This window comes from Muscardinus avellanarius, assembly GCF_963383645.1.
Source record: "Muscardinus avellanarius genome assembly, chromosome: 10".
Taxonomy (NCBI): Eukaryota; Metazoa; Chordata; class Mammalia; order Rodentia; family Gliridae; genus Muscardinus; species Muscardinus avellanarius.
The window spans coordinates 54,543,355-54,567,049 of NC_137796.1; the positions used below are offsets into that span (position 1 = coordinate 54,543,355).

General features: G+C 50.3%; 1 protein-coding gene across 1 annotated transcript in view; it reads right to left on the reverse strand.

Moving 5' to 3' along the window:
- Window positions 1–308: 308 nt before the first annotated feature.
- ATP1A3 (ATPase Na+/K+ transporting subunit alpha 3) overlaps window positions 309–23,695 on the reverse strand; it is a gene marked incomplete at its 3' end in the record, with an annotated part of 43,156 nt that continues 19,769 nt past the window's right edge. The window contains exons 18-22 of the mRNA XM_080703604.1: window positions 22,985–23,118; window positions 22,654–22,755; window positions 22,494–22,576; window positions 693–1,125; window positions 309–631 (exon numbers count right to left, since the gene is read on the reverse strand). Coding sequence (XP_080559730.1) covers window positions 309–631; window positions 693–1,125; window positions 22,494–22,576; window positions 22,654–22,755; window positions 22,985–23,118 — 1,075 coding nt within the window. The remainder of the gene's footprint in view (window positions 632–692; window positions 1,126–22,493; window positions 22,577–22,653; window positions 22,756–22,984; window positions 23,119–23,695) is intronic.

Consider the following 23,695-nt stretch of genomic DNA (forward strand, 5'->3'; position numbering starts at 1 on the left):
TCCAACAACCCTGCCTCGGTTTGCCTCTGCGGGCCCCTCTCCCACGCGTGCCCCGGAGCTAACTATGGAGGGTGCGCTGTTGGGGGCCCCCGGATTGGTGTCAGCCCCCTTCCTCAGCTCCCTCCAGGCTGCCGCGGGCTGGCCGTCTGGGGTGACGGCTTCATCAGGTGCCCGCGGCGGGGCGGGGCCGGGCGGCGGCCGGGCGGGGGCGGGTTCCGGGGCCGATAAATCTTCATCAGGCGGCGGCGGGGGGGCCATTAGGCGCTAATGGGAAGATGGAGGGGCCTGTCGGCCGCGCGGGCCGGGCCTCATTTGTCCTGCTTCCCGCTCCATTGGCCGCCGCCCCCGGCCGCCCCTCCCCCGCCGCCCGCGCCCCATTTCCGCTCCGAACCCGAGCCCGGCACCGGGGGCCCTGGGGGGCCGGGTGGGGTCGGGGCGGAGGGGGCGGCCGCGGGCCGAGCTGGACGGGGCGGCCGACGGCTGGCGGAGGACGCAGGCCGGGCGGGGGACGGTGCAGACCCTCGGAGCAGGGCGGCCCGGGCTGGGGGGTGGGGGGGCGATGCAGACCCTCGGAGCAGGGCGGCCGGGGCTGGGGGGGGCGGTGCAGACCCTCGGAGCAGGGCGGCCAGGGCTGGGGGGGGCGGTACAGACCCTCGGAGCAGGGCGGCCAGGGCTGGGGGGGCGGTACAGACCCTCGGAGCAGGGCGGCCGGGGCTGGGGGGTGGGGGGCGATGCAGACCCTCGGAGCAGGGCGGCCGGGGCTGGGGGGGGGCGGTGCAGACCCTCGGAGCAGGGCGGCCGGGGCTGCGGCGGGACGCGGCGGGGGCGCGGGGCTCGCGCGTCCCCCGAGGCAGCGGCGCCCCCCGCCGCCCGCTCCCGGACTCGCGCCCCCCGCGCGTCCACTCTGATTTCTCGGCCCATTTTTCTTCCTCTGCTGTCACTCGCGCTCGCCCTCCCGCCGCCGGCCGCCCCGCCGCGCTCCGCTTCCCGCGGGAACCTCCGAGGCCGCCAGCCCCGGGCGCAGCCGGCTCCACCGCCCCCGCGCCGGCCCGCGGCCCCCGCCAGGGTCACCCCAAAATGTCTTGTCCCCTGGTGGCCCCCCGGGGGCCACAGTCTTGGGCAGCTCTAGAGGTGGAACGACCCCCAAAACCCACCAGACGCGGGAGTCAGGTCTCTAGGAATCCTAGCCCAGGTGTCAGATCCTCTAAAGAAGGTGTGTAGATACCCACAGGCCGGGCACAGGAACCCCCACTCCGCCCCCCTTGGAAAGCTCCCCCGCAATCAGGCCTAGGCTCTCTGGCTAGGTCATCCCAGGTCACATGAATGCTACTCAGACTCAGAAATGCCAAGGATGGTACCCCCAGTCTGGCCCGTGACACCCCCCCCCAAAAGAGGCTGGGCTCTGGTCCCATTCATCACCTAACACCTTGGCTTCCAGGCCAAGACACTCATAGGATAAGGGAAATGGGCCTTAGCCACCACAAAACAAATACCAGTAACGTCATGAGTCATCCCCAAACTAGGTCACTCCCAAATTAGGAAGCAGACACCCCAAAGTTGGCAAACTTAAACTAGGCTTTCCTCATTGAACCCTAAGCAGACATCCGGACCCCAAGGTAAACCACCCATATTCTGGACAAATGGGCCTCATCACCCCACTAAGCATGTAAACCCCCCTTCCCCACATACTCAAACTAGAAAATGGGATTGAGCTTTCCTCAATCGCTCCTACACTGAGTGACCCCAAGCTTGACAACTGTATCTCCAGGTTTCATTCAAAATTAGAATTAAGCCCAATCCAGTTTAGGACTCCCCAAAACTGGGCATCTGGCTCCATTGTTGTTGCCACTAAACCAAGATCCCCCAGCAGGTCATCCTGGTACCCGTCATCTACCATCACCCCAGCCTTGCATCTGGACTTGAGCACTAACACCCTAACTAGGTGTTCAAATAGCAGTTTTATGCCGGGCGTGGTGGCGCAAGCTTGTAATCCCCGCGCTTGGGAGGCGGAGACAGGAGGATCGCGCAGGTTCTTAAGCCATGCGCGCTGGCTTAAGAGACCCTGTTTCCAAACAAAAAGTATAAAATAGGTCTGGGAGTGTAGCCCAGAGGTAGAAGGGCTTCCAGGAACCCCAGTACCACACACACACACACAAATATATATATATATAGCAGTTTTAATAGCTTCTCCATCTGGGCATCTGGACTCCAGCATCAGCCGCCTTTAATGCACACATCTGAGTTTCACCTCAAATGCTCACACTCCTGAGTTGAGAACTGACTGTTACCCCACAAGCTCAGCATCTAGCCTCCCAACCTCAGATACCCTCAAAGTTAGGACTGCAGCATCAAACCTCAGTGATCTCCATACCCATGAAAACCCCCTTAGAACTGGATAGAGGCCCTCATGAGGCAAGTCAAGGACCCTGAAATCAGGCATCTGGAGCTAACCTTTAAGGTCAGTCATCCCAATTCAAATTTCAGGAACCCCACAATCAGGTAGATTTGCTCATCCTCACTACTGCCAAAGAGAGACAGAGACAGAGACTTTCACACTTGGAATTTAGGGTGCCTGCCTCAGGTACCCTTAGCAGGTGGAATGGTGGCCCTCTCAAAAGATATGTCCATATCTTCCTGTTTTCTTCTGTACTGGGGTTTGAACCCAGAGGCATTCTACCTCTGAGATCCATCCTCAGCCCTATTAATTTTATTTCATTTTTGTAGCACTGGGGAGTAAAACCAGGGCCATTCTACCTCTGAGTTATGCCTCCAGCCCTATTTTACTTTTATTTTGAAACAGGGTCTCGCTAGGTTAAGGAAAGTCTATTTGCTGAGGCTGTCCTCCATTCTGTGATCCTCCTGTCTCAGCCTCCTAAGTATTGGGATTATAAGCAAGCTCCACCACACTTGGCTTATTTCTTATTTTTAAACAGGATCTTGCTAAGTAGCTGAGGCTGTGCTCACACCTGCAATCCTCCTGTCTCAGCCTCCCAAGTACTAGGACGATAGGTGTGTGCCACCATGCCCAGCTGTCCATGTCTTAACCTCATAATCTGCTAATGTGATTTTTTTTTTTAATCAGGAAAAGGGTCTGTTATGGTTTGGATCTGGAGTGATCCCCAAAGTACAAGTGTTAAAGGCTTGGTCCTAACCAGGTGTGGTGGTGCACACTTGTAATCCCAGCATTCGGGAGACTGAGACAGGAGGATCGCGGTTCGTAGACAGTCTCAGCTACTTAATGAGGCCCTCTGCAACTTAGTGAGAACCTGTTTCAAAATAAAGAATAAAAATAGGTCTGAGGGTGTAGCTCAGAGGTAGAATGCCCCTGGGTTCCATCCCCACAGAGGGGGGCTTCGGGGAAATGATGTGGTCGTGAGGCCTCTGACCTCTGTGGCTTGATCCATTGATAGCAATCCTCTGTTTGTCACTGCGACCAAAATATCTGACAAAAACAACTTAAAGGAGGAAAAATTCATGTTGGCTCAGGGTTTCAGTCCATACTCGGCTGGCTCCAAGGCAGAAACGTCACAGTGGCAGGAAGTAGAGGAGGGAAGTTGCTCAGCTCTTGGCAGCCAGGAGAGAGGGAGGAAAGTGAGGGGGAGAGAGAAGCTGGATGAAGATACAGTCCTCATGGGCGCACCCACAGGACCCTTCTGTTAGGTACAGCTTCCTATACTGTCCATCTTCCTAGTGGTCCATCAAATTAGGAACCCCAGCTGGGTGCGGTGGTGCACACCTGTAATCCCAGTATTTAGGAGGCTGAGACAGGAAGATCACAGGTTTGAGGACAGTGTGGGGTAACTTAGTGAGGTTTTTTTTTTTTTTTTTTTTTTTTTGGTTTCTTTTTTTTCCATATCGGGGATTGAACCCAGAGGCTTTCTACCTCTGGGCTCACCCCCAGCCCTATATATATTTTTTATTCTTTATTTGGGAAGAGGGTCTCACTAAATTGCAAAGGGCCTCACTAAGTAGCTGAAGCTGGCCATGAACCTTCAACCCTCCTATCTTAGCCTCCCAAGTACTGGTATTACAAGTGTGTACCACCACACTTAGTTTACTCAGTGAATTCTTGTTTCAAAATAAAGAGGTTAGCAGGCTAGGTGGCACACGCCTGTAATCCCAGTACTTGGGAGGCTGAGATAGGAGGATCACAGGTTCCAGAACAACCTCAGCAAGTAGTGAGACTCTCATCAACCTAGTGAGACCCTGTTTTGTTTTGTTTTAGTCTTATGTTATTTTATTTGCAGTCTGGGGATTGAACCCAGAGGCATTCTACCTTCAAGCTACTCCTCCAGCTCTATTGTGTGTGTGTGTGTGTGTGTGTGTGTGTGTGTGTGTGTGTGTGTGTGTGTATGTGTGTATGTGTGGTACTGGGGATGGAACCCAGGGGTATTCTACCTCCAATCTATACCCCCAGCCCTATTTTTTATTCTTTATTTTAAAACAGGGTCTCACTGAGTTGCAAAGGGCCTCACTAAGTAGCAGAGGCTGTCCGTGAACAGTGATCCTTCTGTCTCAGCCTCCCGAATGATGGAATTACAAACATGCACCACCATGCCTGACCCCAGCTCTATTTTTTATTCTTTATTTTGAAACAGGGTCTCACTAAGTTGCGAAGGGCCTCATTAAGCAGCTAAGGCTGGCTGTGAACCTTCAATCTTTCTCTCAGCCTTCCAAGTACTGGGATTAAAAGTATGTGACACCATGCCCGGCTGAGACCCTGTTTTTAAATAAATAAAAATAGGGCTGGGGTGTAGCTCTGAGGTAGAATGCCTCTGGGTTCAAACCCTACTACCACCATAAATAAATAAATAAATAAATAAATAAATAAATAAATAGGGCTGGTTGAGGGTCATAGTACGTGCCTAGTACTTGGGAGTCTCACAGGTTTGAGGTTGGTCTCATCAATTTAGTTAGACTCTCAGCAACTTAGCAAGACCCTCTTTCTTTCTTTCTTTCTTTCTTCCTTTCTTTTTCTCTCTTTCTTCCTTTTTTTTTTTTTTTTTTTTTTTTTTTGCAGAACTGGGGTTTGAACCCAGGGGCATTCTACCTCTGAGCTACACCCCTAGTCCTGTTTTTTTATTCTTTCTTTTTGAAACAGGGTCTCACTAAGTTGCAGAAGGTCTCACTAATTAGCTGAGGCTGGCTGCGAACCTGGGATCCTCCTGTCTCAGTCTCCTAAGTACTGGGATACAAGCATGATCCATTAAGCCTGGCTAGCAAGACCCTATTTCTTTTCTTTTCTTCTTTCTTTCTTTTTTCTTCCTTCCTTTCTTTCTTCCTTTATTTATTTATTTTTTTTATTTTGAGGATGGAAACCAGGAACATTCTACCTCCAAGCCACACCCCCAGGTCTATTTTATTTTTATTTTGAAACAGGGTCTCACTAAGTTGATGAGAGTCTCTTTGCCGAGGCTGTCCTGAAACATGCAATCTCCTGTCTCAGCCTCCCAAGTACTGGGATTACAAGCAATGTACCATCATGCCCAGCTCAGCAAGACCCTATTTCAAAATAAAATATAAAACAGGACTGGAGGTGTGGCTCAGAAGTAGAATGTTCCTTGACTCAATCCCCAGTACCAAAAAAGTAAATTAATAAAAAAGGCCGGTAGTGTAGCTCAGTAGGAGAATGCTCTGGGTTCAGTCTCCAGTACCACAGATTATGAACCTCTGAATAGATTAATCCATTGATGAGGTCGGAGCCCTCATGGTCCAGTCACTTCCCAATGGTCCCACCTCTGAACACTGCTGCCTATGGGGACAAATTTGTGTGTGTGTGTGTGTGTGTGTGTGTGTGTGTGTGTGTGTGTGTGGTGTTGGAGATTGAACCCGAGGGCATCCTACCTCTAAGATATACTCTCTTCTCCTCTCTCCTCTCCCCTCTCCCCTCTCCCCTCTCCCCTCTCCCCTCTCCTCTCTCCCTTCTCCCTTCTCCCTTCTCCTTCTCCTTCTCCTTCTCCTTCTCCTTCTCCTTCTCCTTCTCCTTCTCCTTCTCCTTCTCCTTTTCCTTCTTCTTCCTCCTCCTCCTCCTCCTCCTCCTCCTCCTCCTCCTCCTCCTCCTTCTTCTTCTTCTTCTTCTTCTTCTTCTTCTTCTTCTTCTTCTTCTTCTTCTTCTTCTTCTTCTCTCTCTCTCTCTCTCTCTCTCTCTCTCTCTCTCTCTCTCTCTCTCTCTCTCTCTCTCTCTCTCCTGGTACTGAGGATGGAACCCAGGGGCATTCTACCTCCAAGGTACACCCCTAGCTCTATTTTTTTATTCTTTATTTTGAAACAGAGTCTCAATAGTTGCAAAGGGCCTCACTAAGTAGCTGAGGCTGTCCTCAAACCCAGACCCTCCTGTCTCAGCCTCCCAAATACTGGGATTACAAGTGTGGGCCACCACGCCTGGCTCCAGCCCTTTTTATTTTGAATCAGGGTCTTGCTAAGTTGATAAGAGTCTCACTAAGTTCCTGAAGCTGTCCTGAAACCTGTGATCCTGCTGTCTCAGCCTCCCAAGTATTGAGATTACAGGTGTGTGCCACTGCGCCTGGCTGAAGACCAAGCTTTTAACACATGAGGCTTGCCGGGTGTGGTGGCACACGCTTGTAATCCCCGCGCTTGGGAGGCAGAGACAGGAGGATCGCGCTGGTTCGAAGCCAGCCCTGCTGGCTTAAGAGACCCTGTTTCCAAAAATAAAAAAGTATAAAATAGGTCTGGGAGTGTAGCCCGGAGGTAGAAGGGCTTCCAGGAACCCCAGTACCACACACACACACACACAAAAAAAAAAAAAAAAAAAAAAAAAACCCACAAACCCCCCCCCCCAAACAACCAATCAAACAAAAACACATGAAGCTTTGGGGGATATTCCAGACCTAAACCACAGCAGGGTCTTTGCAGATAAAATTAAGGGAAGGCCCTTGAGATTAGACCACCCTGGATTCTTTTGTTGGAACCTACCTTCACTGCAGTGTGTCCTGGTAAGGAAGAGAAGAGAAGACAGGGACAGAGAGAAGAGTAGCCAGTCATGTGAAAATGAGGCCAGAAGCCGGGCGTGGTGGCGCGCACGTGTAATCCTAGCATTCGGGAGGCTGAGACAGGAGGATCATGGTTCGCGGACAGCCTCAGCTACTTAGTGAGGCCCTCTGCAATTTAGTGAGACCCCGTTTCAAAATAAAGAATAAAGCCGGGCGTGGTGGCGCACGCTTGTAATCCCCGCGCTTGGGAGGCAGAGACAGGAGGATCGCGCAGGTTTGAAGCCAGCCACTCGCGCTGGCTTAGGAGACCCTGTTTCCAAATAAAAATGTAAAAATAGGTCTGGGAGTGTAGCCCGGAGGTAGAAGGGCTTCCAGGAACCCCAGTACCAAAAAAAAAAAAAAAAAAAAAAGAATAAAAAATAGGGCAGGGGGTGTAGCTCAGAGGTCAAATAACCCTGAGTTTCATCCCCACCCCCCAAAAAAAAAGAAAAAAAGGGAAAAAAAACAAGAAAAAAAAGAGGAAAAAAAGGAAAAAGAAAAAGAAAAAAAAAGAGGAGAAAAAAAAGAAAATGAGGCCAGAGGATGCAGGGCGCAGCCAGAAGCTGTACGAAGTGGGCGAGGACACCTGCTCTGGAGTGTTCCAAGGGGTGCTCCCTGCCCACATCTTAATTTTGGACTTAACCCCCAAACAACACCTGTGTACCCCTAGACTAAGCCAGTGACTCCAGAAACTAGGGGTGAGGACTCCCACAATCACATCCCTCAGGTGCCTCAACCCCTTAGACTAGGCTTCTGCATCTCAGCCCACCATTATGGCAGCAGGGATGCTCAGTCACCCCAAGATTTGTTGGTCCAGGGGTTCATTCACCCCCAGCATGTATGTGGATTCAAGCCACCATCACACTACAATAGACATCGGGACCCCCAATCCCCAGGACAGTGACCTCTTACCCGCTCACCACCACAGCCTTCAACAACAGACATCTGACCTTCAGATGCCTCTAAACGAGACAGCTGGGCCCCAGGCCCGGCACCCCTTGTTATGGTTTGGATCTGAAATGTTCCCTAAAAGCGCGAGTGTTGAAGGTTCGGTCCCCAAGGTAGCAGTGTTCAGAGCTACTTGAAGCTGGGTGTGGTAGTGCATACCTATAATCCCAGTACTTGAGAGGCTGAGACAGGAGGATCACAGGTTCGATGCCAGTATTTGCAATTTAGTGAGACTCTCAGCAACTTTGTGAGACCCTGTTGCCAAATAAAAAATAAAATAGAGCTGGAGGTATAGCTTAGAGGCAGAATTCCCCTAAGTAAAAGAGGTGATGGGATCACGAAGACTCTAATCTCATTAGTGGATAGAGTCTTAATTAATGGGCTATTGGGAGAAATTTAGAAGGTAGGGTCTAGTTGGAGCTAGTCAGATGAAGCAGGTCCTTGGGGTTGTACCTCTTAAGACTGTATCGTGTCTCCAGCCCATTCTCTCCCTCTCCCTCCTTCCTGGCTACCATGAGGTGACCAGTTTTGCCCCGCCATGCCCCGCCACCATGATGCCCCGCTGCAGAAATAGCAGAGCCAAGGACTGTGGACTGAAACCATGAGTTGAACTTAGCCTTCCTTTAAGTTGATTTTCTCAGATGTTTGGTCACAGTGATGAAAAGCCAATACATCCCTAAAATAAGCATTTGTGCATCCCACTTGGTAAACTCTAACTTCGGCATCTGAACCTAGAGGTCAGCACCCCCCCCCCAAACCGAGAACTAGACACCACACCAAGGAGCTGGGCATGGTGGCCCACACATGTAAGGCTTGGGAGGCTGAGACAGGAGGATTACAGGCTCAAGACCAGCCCTGGCAACTTCATGAGGCTCTCAGCAACTTAGTGAGACCCTGTTTCAAAATAAAAATAAAATAAGGCTTAGATGTAGCTCAGAGGTAGAATGCCCCTGGGTTCCATCCCCAGTACCACAAAGAGCTGGGTATCAAGACCCCCAAATTAAGCGTCCTTCATCGAGACATCTGTGGTCATCAGGATTTGAGCCTTCAAGTGAGTCATCCCAAACTAGGCATCTGGGACTAGCCTCAGAGACCCCCACACACACTAGGCAATAATGCTCCAAACTCCATCACTCCTAAACCAGTCACAAGGAACCCCAGCAACAGCTCACCTCAAACCTTAGCAACTAGGTTGTTTTTTGTTTGTTTGTTTGTTTGTTTTGTTTTAACTGGGGATTGAGCCCAGGGGCATTCTACCTCCAAGCTACACCTCCAGCCTTTTTCTTTCTTCCTTCCTTCCTTCCTTCCTTCCTTTCTTCTTTCTTCTTTCTTCTTTCTTTCATGGTACTGGGGATGGAACCCAGGGGCATTTCACCTCCAAGCTGCACCCACAGCCCTTTTTTTATTCTTTATTTTGAAACAGGGTCTCACTAAGTTGCAGAGGGCCTCACTAAGTAGCTGAAGCTGTCCATGAACCACGATCCTCCGGTCTCAGCCTCCCGAATGCTGGGATTACACGTGCACGCCACTACTCCAGGCTATTCTTTACTTTTGAAACAGGGTCTCACTAAGTGGCAGAGGGCCTCACTAAATAGCTGAGGTTGGCTGTGAAACTGCCATCCTCCTGTCTCAGCCTCTCAAGTACTGGGATTACAAGCATGCACCACCATGCCCAGCTAGAAGCTAGGTTTTGAGGCTCAGTGACCTCCAAATTATATCAGAGTATTAGGACTCATAATCAGTAGCTCCCAAACCGGGCATCTAGTCTCCGCCTCTTAAATACTTTCCTCCAAACCCTTACAAGAACGACACACCCTGTTCCCTGGAGACCCCTGCTGACAATCAGCCCACTGAACACAGGACCCGCCACAGTGGCCACCGTGGAATTTGACAATTGGCTTTTGGACTCCAGATTTGATCAGTACAACTTAAACATCTGGGAACACAAGTCAGGTGCCCTTAAACTAGGCAGCTGTTTACCTCAGCTACTCATAAGCTTGAGGTAAATTGGAGTTGGCCACCAATTGTATTTTTAATTAATTTTTTGTGTTACTGGGGATTGAACCCAGGAGCATTCTACCTCTGAATTACATCCCCAGCTCTATTTTTTATTCTTTATTTGTGGTATTGGGGGTGGAACCCAGAGGCTTTCTACTTCCGGGCTATACTTCCAGACCCATTTTATATTGTATTTGGAAATAGGGTCTCACTAAGTTGCTGAGTGCCTCACTAAACAACTGAGGCTGGCTTCGAACCTGCGCGATCCTCCTGTCTCAGCCTCCCAAGCGCGGGGATTACAAGCGTGCGCCACCACGCCCGGCTTTATTCTTTATTTTGAAACAGGGTCTCACTAAGTTGCAGAGGGCCTCACTACTTAGCTGAGGCTGGTCATGAATCTGTGATCCTCCTGTCTCAGCCTTCCAAGTACTGGAATTACATACATGCACCACCACATCTGGCTTTATTTTTTTATTTTGAAACAGAGTCTCGCTAAGTTGCAGAGGGCCTCATGAGGTTGCTGAGGCTGGCTGCAAACCTGTGATCCTCCTGTCTCAGCCTACCAAATTCTAGGATTACAGGTGTGTACCACTGTGTAGGAAGTCACTTCTGATTTAAATATCAACCGTCAATACCGTGTGAACATTGGTAACTCCCCCCACTCCCAGTAAGTGTGCGCTACGGAAGCTGTCCAGAGCTCCTCTTGTACGGTCTACACTGGGACCTGGCTCCCAAACACCCAGCAAGCAGCAGGAGAAATTCCAGTCACCCCAAATACAGTATCTCTGTGTGTGTGGGGGGGAGATTGGGCACATTTCACCTCTGAGCTACACTCCCAGCCCTATTCTATTTGTTTGTTTATTCATTTACTTTTGTGGGACCTGGGGGTTGAACCCAGGGGCATTCCATCTCCAAGCTATAACCCCATCTCTATTTTATTTTTATTTTGAAACAGGGTCTCACTAGGTTGATGAGAGTCTCACTACTTGCCGAGGCTAGCCTCGAACCTGCAATCTTCCTGTCTCAGCCTCCCAAGTACAAGAGGGTCTGCTGTGTTGGCCAGGCTCACCTGTTCTGAACTTCCAGGCTCAAGGGATCCTCCTGCCACAGCCTCCCAAGTAGCTGCCACTACACTCGGCTTCCAAGTTCAGTACGTAAACCCCAGTATCTGTCTCCTCACAATAGGGCCTCACAAGGCATATCCATCCTAACCGCCCCAGTTGTCCCATCCACCGCAAACATTTGTCCCCAAAGTAGGCTTCGGGCCCCCAGGATTCTTTTGAGTTCAGTGGAGGCGGAGGAGCCTCAAGGGCCGGAAACCCCTTTGCTACGATGCAGAGCTTCAAGGCCCCTCACAACAGGTATTAGGGCCCTATGGTCAAGCTTCCTCAAGCCATACCTACCATTTCTATCACCACCTCACTCCAGCACTGCTATGGCCCCAGCCTCGAAAGCACTGGCCTAAACCGCCCACCAGGGGATCCTGGGCGCTGGTGTCCTGCCTCCCAGAGTCTTCCTGACTCTCCAGTGCCAAATGTTCAGACTCTCAGCTTCAGAAACCCCCTCACGGGGCTCCACTCCCCTGTGTTCGCTTACTCAGAGGTCTATGCTTACTCAAGGGCCCACACCTGGGTGCAGGGACCCCCTAACTCAGTAGCCCCAGGAACGCTTGGTTTTAGCGCTCTCAGACTCAGCCACCAGGACCCCTAGCTCTGTACCCCAAACGAGGAGACTGGCATGACAGTTCCTGCCACCCCAGAGTGGAAAAGGGGATCCTCAGCCTCACCACCTCCACCCTCACAGACGCAGCCCCAACTCCATCCCCCAAACTAGGCTGCCTCTGCCGCCTGGAACTGGGAGACTGCGTCCTCCCTCTGTGTCATCTTTTTTTTTTTTTTTTTTTTTTTTTTTAATTGGTGCCTCTGTGTCATCTAAAGCAAGACTCGTGATTTTGGCCCTATTGCCCCAAACTAGGAAACGGGTCCTGGGGTCTGCCACCCCCAGATGAACAGCTGAATGCCAGTTGCTATCAATTGAACTGGATACCCTAGTCATTGTCATCTGAAAGCAGAATATAGAACAATAATTTCTTTTAAAAAAATGCTTGATTTCATTATGAATATAATGAACCAATAAAAAAATTTAAAAGAAGAAAAAAAAATGCTTGATTTCAGACTCAAGAAAGTAAGCTGGAGCCGGGCATGGTGGTCCACGCCTGTAACCCCAGTCCTGGAGGCTGAGACAGGAGGATCGCAGGTTCTCGGCCAGCCCTAACAACTTAGCAAGACCCTGCACAACTTAGTGAGACCCTATTTCAAAAGAAAAATAATACAATTGAACCTAGGTAGAATGCCCCTAGGTTCAATCCCCAGTACCCCCCCACCCCCCACACACACAGAGTTAAGAGCTGGATGTGGTGGCACAGGCCTATAATCTCAGTACTTGGAGAAGCTGAGAGAAAAGAATCTCAGGATCAAGGCCAGCTGCAGCAACTTGGAGAGACCTTCGGCAACTTAGCAAGATAGCAGGATACTGTTTCAAAATGTGTGTGTGTATATGTGTGTGTGTGTGTGTGTGTGTGAGAGAGAGAGAGAGAGAGAGAGAGAGAGAGAGAGAGAGAGAGAGAGAGAGAGAGAGAGAAAGAGAAAGAAGAGGGAGGGAGGGAGGGAACTGGATCTGGGAGTGTAGCTCAGAGGTAGATTGCTTCTTGGGTTTCATCCCCAGTACCAAAACAAACAAACAACCTGCTTGTTTTCTGACTGTTGTTTGCATTTAAACAAAAGCACATTATGACGTGACTATTATTCTGCCTGTTGAACACTAAAGTAAGGCCCATCTCTCCTGGTCCTGTGTCTCTGGGCATCTCCTCCTGGCCATCTGTCCCTGAGCCAGCTCCCTGGGAGAAAGCTGCCTAGACAGCCGGGGCTGCCATCCCCGGAGCTGCAGCTGCCCCAGAAGAGCAGTACCGTAGAGCCCACACGCATCCCCATCCCCGGGAGGCCAGGCAGCTTTTGTGTCCCTTGGCCAGGCCGGGGACTGCCTACGGCACCAGGGCCACTCTGAAGCCAGCTGAGCGGCCTTCGTCTTCAGAGGCCACAGCCCAGGGACAGCTCTCCTCTCTACAACACCATGACTCCTCCTGGTCACCAGAACACAGCAGTGCACACACCTTGGAGTTGGTCGGCATGGTGCCACCGCCACCTGACAGGCTGGTCCTCTGGGCCCACTGCCCTGTCGCCTCAGCCTTACACTGTCACTTTCAAGATTAGCAGTGGAGCTGACAGGACTGTGGGCCACAGACTCTCAGCAACCTATCAAGACCCTGGCTGGGGCTATATCCCCTGTGTTCAACACACACACATATACACACACACACACACACACACACACACACACACACACACCATATGACAAGGATGTATAAAAAGGGAACTTTTGCTGGACATGGTGGCACATGCTTGTAATCCCTGCACTTGGGAGGCTGAGACAGGAGGATCACGCAGGTTTAAAACCAGCCTCAGCTACTTAGTGAGGCTCTCAGCAACTTAGAGAGACCCTGTTTCCAAATAAAATACAAAATAGATCTGGGAGTATAGCCTGGAGGTAGAAGGCCCCTGGGTTTCACCCCCAGTACCACACACACACAAAAAAAAAAAAAAAAAAAAAAAAAAAGGAACTTTTCTTTTTAGTACTAGGGATTGAACCCAGAGGCATTGCACCTCTGAGCTACACCCCTAGCCCTTTTTGTTGCGTGTGTGGTCCTGGAGATGGAACCCAGGGGCATTCTATCTTCGAGCTATACCCCCAGCCCTATATTTTATTCTTCATTTTGAAGCAGGGTCTAAGTTGTGGTGCACCTCACTCAGTAGCTGAGCCTGGCTGTGAACCTGTGATCCTCCTGTCTCACTCAGCCTCCCAAGTACTGGGATTACAGGTGTGCTCCACCATGCTTGACATCATTTTTTTCTTTTTTTCTTTTTTTTGCGGGTCTGGGGATGGAACCCAGGGGCATTCGACCTCGAGCTACACCGCCTGCTCTATTTTTTATTCTTTATTTTGAAACCGGGTCTCACATAGTAGTAAAAGGCCTCACTAAGTAGCTGAGGCTGTCCACAAACCGTGATCCTCTGGTCTCAGCCCCCCAAATGCTGGGCTTACAAGCATGCGCCACCACGCCTGGCTCCATCATTCATTTCTTTAATACTTTTTTTTGTGTGTGTGAGTGTGATCTGGGGATGGAACCCAGGGGCATTCAACCTCCGAGCTATACCCTCTGCCCTATTTTTTTATTCTTGATTTCTCCTGTCTCAAGCCTCCCAAATGCTGAGATTACAAGCATGCACCACCATGCCTGGCTTCCTCTTCTTATTTTTTATTTTGAAACAGAGCCTGGCTTAGTTGTTGAAGGTCTTGCTAAGTTGCTGAGGTTCCCCTCAAACCTGTAATCTTCCTGTCTCAGCTTCACAAGTACTGGGGCTCTAAGTGTATGTAGCCACCATGCCTGACTTAAAACGGGAACTTTAGAGCTGGGCGTGGTGATACAATCTTGTAATCCCAGCATTTCGGAGGCTGAGACAGGAGGACTGCAGTTCAAGGACAGCCTTAGCTACTTAGTGAGGTCCTTTGCAACTCAGTGAGACCGCACGCATGCTTGTAATCCCCGCGCTTGGGAGGCGGAGACAGGAGGATCGTGCAAGATCGAAGCCAGCCGCGCTGGCTTAAGAGACCCTGTTTCCAAATAAAAGTATAAAATAGGTCTGGGAGTATAGTCCGGAGGTAGAAGGGTTTCCAGGAACCCCAGTACCAAACAAACAAACAAACAAACAAACAAACAAACAATAAGCTGGGCATGGTGGCACAAGCTTGTAATCCCTGCGCTTGGGAGGCTGAGACAGGAGGATCGCGCAGGTTCGAAGCCAGCCTCAGCTACTTAATGAGGCTCTCAGCAACTTAGTGAGACCCTGTTTCTAAATAAAGTATAAAATAGGTCTGGGAGTATACCCCAGAGGTAGAAAGCCCCTGGGTTCCATCCCTAGTACCTCAAAAAAAAGGGGGGGTACCTTGGTGTCACTAGAGGGCTGCTGACCGCTGCCCAGTGCGGGAGGCTGAGTCAGCTTGTGTGGCTGCACTCTGCAGAAAGCCCGCACCCTCTGTGTGCTACCGTCTTAGCCTGGCAGTGGGACCCCAGTGTCTGGCTTCCCAGGCTACTCAACCAGACCCCAGTAGTTTTGTTACCTCCAGTGGGCAACCAGACCTGTAGTGTCTGCAGCCTTAAACTGGCCATCTGCTTACCCACAGGCTCTCACCAAAGTCACTGCCCCAAACTAGGTGATCAGTCTCGATCCCTGTGACCCCAAGCCAGACCCTTGGCCCCGTGGTCTGCCACCCCAAATAGGGTAACCAGGGCACAAACTTCAGACACCCCATGGAGCCCACTACACCCCAATTCTGTTGATCTAAATTTGTCATTGAACCCCAAGTCTTAAATCTTGGTGTCTCCTCCTAATTGTCATCCCAAAGAGGCTGGACCCCACTTTCCTTGAGGATGTTCCAGGATTCCCAATCCTCATCACCCCAAACTAGGCAATCAGATCCCAGTCTGTCACCCCAAAGTAGACCCTGGACGCTCAGTTCCCATCACCCCAACCTAGACAGGAACCCAAGTCATCAACATCTCAAATAACTCTAGTTCCTGTCACTCACAGACAAGTGTTCCTAATCTGTCACTTAACATTTGAGACCTGGACCCACCATGTTAACCCCAAACTAGGTAAGAAGACATTCCCCAGGCTAAAATGTGGGAGCCCCAGCTTCTGTCCCTTTACACTAGGCAATGAGACCCCTCCCTGGTCTCTCTTGTTTTTAATTATAAAATGAGCCTCCCAGGCTCTGTCACCACCAACCAGACCTCTAGACCGCTAGACATTGCTGCTCCAAACCGGACAGGACATCCTGTCCCAGTTGTCTCAGGGCGATGACCACCGCTGGGGGTCGCCTCCAGCCAAGGGGACACCCCACCTTGTCATCCAAAATGAGGGCCTGGGCTCCCACTCTTGTCACCCCAGATATGAACCTAGACACCCAGGCCTCAGAAGTCCCAGCCACTGTCTCCTGACCACTGGTCTTTGTCACCTCAAAGTTGTTAGTAGATCATTTCTGTCACCCCAAACCAGAAGCCAATGATGTCTCCCCCAAAGAGGCAACCAGATCTCCAGTAAACCACTCCTATCTAGCCAGATGGAAGCCAGGCACTATCCTCCAAAGAGCAACCGGACCTGATAAGACACCAGCCCCTCCAGTTTGTTACCCTAAACCAAACCTCTCAATCTCAAGGTCTTTGAGGAGAGACAGATGGGGAAGTGGGTCTCCAGTTTTGACCCCCTCCGGTAGAAGCTTCTAGTCTCAGCATTTTAATGACTCAACACTAAAGTTAGGGACCTAGAATGGCATCCTTAGATGAGGCCTCTGGCCTGAGTCATCCCAGCCATCTGACCAGCGTCCAGTGCTAGGGACCCAGTCACCTGCAAACAGGGTAGCTGGGCCATGTTCACTTCAGGCCCAACAGTGTGAGCTGGACATGGTGTCCACCCACCCAGATGGGCATGGAGACAGTCTTCCCTAGGGACAGTGACATTGAGACTGTCCATCAAAATACTCTCTGCTACTCCAAATTGGGATGGGGCCCCTGGATTCTGAGCAGAGCCAGGGGACCTGGCATCCTCAGCCCTGGCCATGCTCTGGTCTCCTAAGAGGAGTTGCCCCAAACCAGCCCAGTGGTGCACCCTTGTGATCTCAGAGACTCAGGAAGCTGAGGCAGGAAGATCATAAGTTCAAGGCCAGCCCGGGCAACTTCGTGAGACCCGGTCTCAAAACAAAAAAATTAAAAGGGCAGCCGGGCGTGGTGGCACACACTTGTCATCCCCGCGATTGAGAGGCTGAGACAGGAGGATTGCACAGGTTCGAAGCCAGTCTCAGCTACTTAGTGAGGCTCTCAGCAACTTAGTGAGACCCTGTTTCCAAATAAAATATAAAATAGGTCTGGGAGTATACCCCGGAGGTAGAAAGCCCCTGGGTTCCACCCCCAGTACCACCAAAAAAAAAAAAAAAAAAAAAGGCAGATGTGTGGTGCACCCCTGTAATTCAAGTACTTGGAAGGCTGAGCAAGGAGGATCACAGGACCAGCTTCTGCTAATTAGGGAGGCCCTCATCAAATTAGGAAGACCCTGTTTCAAAAATGAAAAAATAGGGGGTGGAGCTGGAAGTATAGTTCAGAGGTAGAATGCTCCAGGGTTTAATCATGAATACCAAAAAGGAGGAAGTTGGAAATACAACTCGAAAGTAGGGACCTAGCTGGGCATGGTGGCGCACGCTTGTAATCTCAGCATTCGGGAGGCTGAGACCGGAGGATCGCAGTTCACAGACAGCCTCAGCTACTTAGTGAGGCCCTCCGCAACTCAGTGAGACCCGGTTTCAAAATAAAGAATTAAAAACAGGGCAGGGAAGCCAGGCATGGTGGCGCACGCTTGTAATCCCCGCGCTTGGGAGGTGGAGACAGGAGGATCGCGCTGGTTCGGAGCCAGCCTCGCTGGCTTAAGAGACTCTGTTTCCAGCCGGGCGTGGTGGCACACGCTTGTAATACCCGCGCTTGGGAGGCAGAGACAGGAGGATCGCGCAAGTTTGAAGCCAGCCGCGCACGCTGGCTTAGGAGACCCTGTTTCCAAATAAAAATGTAAAAATAGGTCTGGGAGTGTAGCCCAGAGGTAGAAGGGCTTCCAGGAACCCCAATACCACCACCAAAAAAAAAAAAAAAAAGAGAGACTCTGTTTCCATATAAAAATGTTAAAAAATAGGTCTGGGAGTATAGCCCGTGGGAGTGTATACCAGAGGTAGAAGGGCTTCCAGGAACCCCAGTACCACCAAAAAAAAAAAAATAGGGCAGGGGTGTAGCTTGGAGGTCGAATGCCTCTGGATTCCATCCCCAGACCCACAAAATAATAAAAAAAAAAGTAGAGACCTCCAAAAATAATAATAATTTGGTTCCCTCCCTGGAGTTTGGAGGAAGCTCTTGTCCACCCCCTGGTGGCTGCTTCTGGTAGTATGTCTTCGGTGTCTATCCAGGCCCCTGCTCTTCCTATAGGGCACAGGTCTGAAACTTGGGGTCACACCTGCTGCTACCTCCGCTCAGCTCCCACACAGGTCCTCTTCCAAGCTCCCTCTTCCTCCGGAACCTGTCTTCCTGGTCCCTCCTTGCCACCTTGCCCAGCCCTGCCTTGCCTTGCCCAGCTGGGTTCATCCTCCCTGAGCTTCCTCCCTCTAGCCTATCCCTGCACAACCCCAGAGGGTTCTCTCTCTTTCTCTGTCTGTCTGTCTGTCTGTCTGTCTGTCTGTCTGTCTGTCTTTCAGTACTGGGGATGGGACCCAGGGGCATTATACCTCCAAGCTATGCCCCCAGCCTATTTTTTATTCTTTATTTTGAAACAGGCTCTCACTGAGTTGCAAAGGGCCTCACTAAGAAGCTGAGGCTGTCTGCAAACCTGGATCCTCCTTTCTCAGCCCTTCAGCCCCCCAAATGCTGGTATTACAAGTGTGTGCCACCACACCTGGCTTCCAGTCCTATTTTTTATTCTTTATTTTGAAACAGGGTCTCACTGAGTTGCAGAGGGCCTAAGTAGCTGAGGCTGTCTGCGAACCACGATCCTCCTGTCTCAGCCTCCCGAATGCTGGAATTACAAGCATGCGCCACCACGTCTGGTTCCAGAGGGATATCTATAATGTTCACTCATGGCCCTTGTCTCTTCCCTGCCCAAAACTCTACCTTGAGCTAAACCCCAAAGACCTTACCTGGGCCTGTAGGATCTGTGCCATCCGATCCCTGTATCCCTCCAATGTCACCTTCTAAGGCTGTTCCCCTTCACCCCAGCCACCAGCCCTGTCATGGAGCAGATCTGACCCCAAGGCCTTTACACTTGCTGGCACCTCTGGCCAAAATACTTGTTCCCCCATACCTCTGAGGGATAAGCTGCCCCTCGTTCCCCACGAGGCCTGCCTTCCCTGTAACTACTCTGTAGTTTCACCAGCGCTAGCTGCTTGGCTTTGGAACGTATCCCTCTCTGAGGTTTTCCTGTTGGTTGGCTGGCTGGCTGGCTGTTGGCTTGGTTTGCTCGTATATAACAAGCACAATACCCAATGCTTGGATATTCAGTGCTTGTATACTCACGCCCATGAAGGTGAGTCCAGGAGGGCAGGGCCTTGTTTCTTTGTGGCACTGCAGCCTGCCTAGTATCTAAGCTTGCAGGGCCTTGGAAACAAATTCAAACCACAGGTGCAACTAACTTCCTTCCTGTGCCCTTCCTTCCTCCTCATTCTTCTTCTTCTTCTTCTTCTTCTTCTTTTTTTTTTTTTTTTTGTGGTATTGGGGATGGAACCCAGGGACATTCTACTTCTGAACTACACCCTCAGCCTTATTTTTTATTCTTTATTTTGAAACAGGGTCTCATAAGTTGCAGGGCCCAAGTAGCTGAGGCTGGCCATGAAGTTGCGATCTTTCTGTCACAGCCTCCCTAGTACTGAGATTACAATTGTAAACCAAGCCCAGCTTAAATCTGTGGTCCTCCTGTCTCAGCCTCCCAAGTACTGGGATTATAGGTGTGCTCCACCACGTCTGGCATCTTTCATTTCTCTAATATTTTAGTATCCATTATAGTTCTCCAAATATGTCATTATGTTCAATCAATTGAGGTTTTTTTTTTAACTGAGTTTTTAAAATTTATACAGTGTGTGTGTGTGTGTTATGGGGGATTCAACCCAGGGGCTTTCTACCTCTGAGCTCCACCCCCAGCTCTATTTTAGTTTTATTTTTGAAACAGGGTCTCCTAGGTTGATGAAGAGTCTCACTACTTGCTGAGGCTGTCCTCAAACCTTCAATACTCCTGTCTCAACTTCCCAAGTGCCAGGATTACAGGTGTGCACCACCACACCCGGTCACTAATGATATATTTTATGCTGACCCCCGATTTTCCTTCTAGGAGTCTGGAATTGTAGTGCAGAGAGAGTGCTTATGTGGCCCTCACCAATAATGATCCTGGGCACTGAGTCTTAGCCAGCTCCTGGGTGGCATCTCATGTGTTGTTAGTATTCATTGGTAGAGGAGGAATTCAGCCTGTCCTGTGCGGCACTGAATTCTGGGAATCTTTTGCCTGGTTTGCTCGTGTGTGTGGTACTGGGATTCAAACCCAGGAGTATTCTACCTTTCAGCTACTCTCCCAGTAGGCGCCTACTAAAGACCCATGTGTTGGCCTCGAACCTGTGATCACCCTCTTAGCCTCCCTCCACAGCTGGGATTATAGGATGTACCAGTGTGCATGGCTGCCTGGTTTGCTCCGAACTAGCCCCCCCTACACACACACACATTCTTTCTCCTTTTGCTGATTTTGTTTTGTACCCTTTCTTGATATCACAGCAGAGTCTTGAGTTATTTTAGCTCATCATCCAGCCTGGAGGGTGGTCTCGGGAACCCCCCACAGGCTGTCTCTTCTCAGCTCTTCTTCCAGCCCTTAGCACACTGTGACATCCTTTAATATTTTGCTTATATCTTTTCATGTGTGTTGCGGTACTGGGAACTAAACTCAGGAGCATCCTACCTGCGAGCTACACCCTTAGTCGTTTTCTTTTTCTTTTTTATTTTTCGGTACTGAAAAATAAATGGAAAATAAATGGAAAATAAAAAAATAAATGGAAACCAGGGTTATTCTACCTCCGAGCTACACCCCCAGTTCTATTTTTTTTATTCTTTATTTTGAAACAGAGTCTCACTGGATTGCAAAGAGCCTCACTAAGTAGTAGCTGAGGCTGTTCTCAAACTACAATCCTCCTGTCTCAGCCTCCCAGATGCTGGAATTATAAGCGAGCGTCACCACGCCCGGCAGCTCCATTTCTTTCTTTCTTTTTTTTGTGGTACTGAGGGTGGAACCCAGGGGCTTTCTACCTCCGGGCTATACTCTCAGACCTATTTTATATTTTATTTGGAAACAGGCTCTTACTAAGTTGCTGAGAGCCTAAGTAGCTGAGGCTGGCTTCGAACCCGTGTAATTCTCCTGTCTCCAGCCTCCCAAGCGCTGGGATTACAAGCGTGCTTCATTTCTATTTTGAAACAGGGTCTACCTAAGTTATCATACACTGGACTGGAACCTGTGATCCTCCTGTTTCAGTCTCCCAAGTATTGGGATTACAGAAGTACACCATCCACACCCAGATTGCTTATACGTTTTGCTAATTATTATTATTATTATTATTATTATTATTATTATTATTGTTATTATTATTATGCGGGTCTAAGGATAGAACCCAGGGGCATTTGACCTCCGAGCTACACCCCTAGCCCTATTTTTTTATTCTTTATTTTTGAAACAGGGTCTGAGTTGCAGAGGGCCTAAGTAGCTGAGGCTGTTTGTGAACCGCGATCCTCTGGTCTCAGCTTCCCAAATGCTGGGATTACAAGCACATGCCACCACACCCGGCTTTTTTATTATTATTATTATTATTATTAATTATTATTATTATTATCATCATCATCTTGTGTGTGGGGTACTGGAGTTGAACCTAGGGGCATTCTACCTCTGAGCTGTACCCCTAACCCCACACTATTTATTTTTTGTGGAACTAATTATAAAACCCAGGGGCATTTTACCTCTGAGCTAAACCCCAAACCCCATTTTATTTTTTATTTTGAAACAGGGTCTCACTACTGAGTTGCTGAGACTGGTTTTGAACCTGCGATTCTCCTATTTCAGCCTCCTAAGTATTGGGGATTACAGGTGTGTGCCACCACACCCAGTTATTTTTCATTTTGAAATAGGGTCTTGCCAAGTTGCTGAAGGCCTCCCTGAGTTGCCAAGGCTGGCTTCAACCCTTTTTTTTTTTTTTTAATTTTTTCTTCTTTTAGGTACTGGGGATTGAACCCAGGGGCATTCTAACTCCAACCAACATCCCCAGCCCTAGGTTTTTTTTTTTTTTTTTGGTGGTACTGGGGGTGGAACCCAGAGGCTTTCTACCTCTGGGCTATACTCCCACACCTATTATTTAGAAATAAGGCTCTCACTAAGTAGCTGAGGCTGGCTTCGAACCTGTGCAATCCTTCTGTCTCAGCCTCCCAAGCGCTGGGATTACAAGTGTGTGCCACCACGCCTGGCCCCAGCCCTATTTTTTTATTCCTTATTTTGAAACAGGGTCTCACTAAGTTGCGAAAGGCCTAAGTAGCTAAGGCTGGCTGCTAACCTGTGATCCTCCTGTTTCAGTCTCTCAAGTACTGGGATTACAAGAATCTGCTACCACGCCCAGCCTTAGGTCCCCCTGTCTTGGTCGTCAGGGCACAGCAGCGCCCATAGAAGACACCAGGAGAGTATTTGCTGGATGCCGGCTATGACAGCTTTATTTCCAAAGGAGGAGCCCCTCCTTGGGCTTGTGATGGGAGGGAGGCCCCTGCCTAAGCAACAGGGCAGTGCAGGATAGAGATGGGCAGCTGGCCCTAGAGGCTGACAGGTCTTCAAAGATACTTCACACAGACTCCATCTGCAGCTCCTCCCCATCCACAGCCTCTATCTGGTGGAAGGCGGCATGGGAGCCAATGACCACCAGGGTGGCTCCTGCAGAAAAACAGGCAGTTCAGGGCACCCTCCCTGGCGGGCCCCCACTCCCCAGCCCTGCCAGACCACATACTCACCCAGGACCCAGAAGACGGCCGAGCCTGCACCAGCCAGCCAGAAAAAAGGGAAGGAGATGCCTCCAGCCAGAGCATACTGATGGGCGGGGGTCACCTCTCGGCCTGGGGGGAAAGACGGTACTGAGCAGCGCTTCTAACCCTGACACTCCATGTTCTCACTCAGAGCAAGCCCTGATGCCCCCCAACAACCTCACATCACAAGCTTCTGTATCCAATCCAATCTCCTCATGCCAAGGCTCTCCATAACCCAGCCCCACCCTGGCTGCCCCATATCCCATCTTCAGGAATGCAGCACACCTTCCTAAGCCCTGCACCTGCCCTTCAGCCCCACGTCCTCCAGGAAGCCCCCCAGCTTCTGGCTCCTCCAGTTCAGGGCCCTCCTGCTCTAGCCCACACTTATGGAGACCAGGAGTCTCAAACTGGTAGGTAGCTCCAGGTCCAAGTCTGACTGGAGAATGTGTTGAGCTGTTTCACAAGAATTTGGTTTGTGGATGACAAATACGCGGAATGATTTCACGTAAACATGTAACTTCAGGCTTCTGACTGGGGCGTGGGAAGACCTGGCCCTGTGGTGACCTGGAAGGTCAGGTCTGCGTGCTGGTGACAGCAACTGGCTGATCTACAGAAGCCAGGCTGAGGTGGTGCTTTGGGGCCCCCTTCCATGGCCTCCACCCCAGCCTGTCTTCGTCATGCATATAACTCGCAGGACCCTGAAGAACCTTGTCTTAGGTCTATATCATTGTCTGATCCCAACATCCTCACACCCTCTTGTCCCTACAATAAACCTGGGATTTCCCCTGGGTGGAATTTTCCATAGCATTTTTTATTCCAAATGGTACTTGGTACCATCTGGGGCCACGTGAGCCAAAGGTCTCAACCTCCCACTCTGCAAATCCTATGATTCCTGGATTCCAATCCAGGAAGCAGGAGAGGAGAGATTTAGGTCTGTACAAGGTCGCCATCTGGTGTCCCATGCAGGTTCCTGCAGCTGATCCTTCCCACAGATGTTAAGAGGAGGGAATAGGGAGGTTTCCTTCTCAGG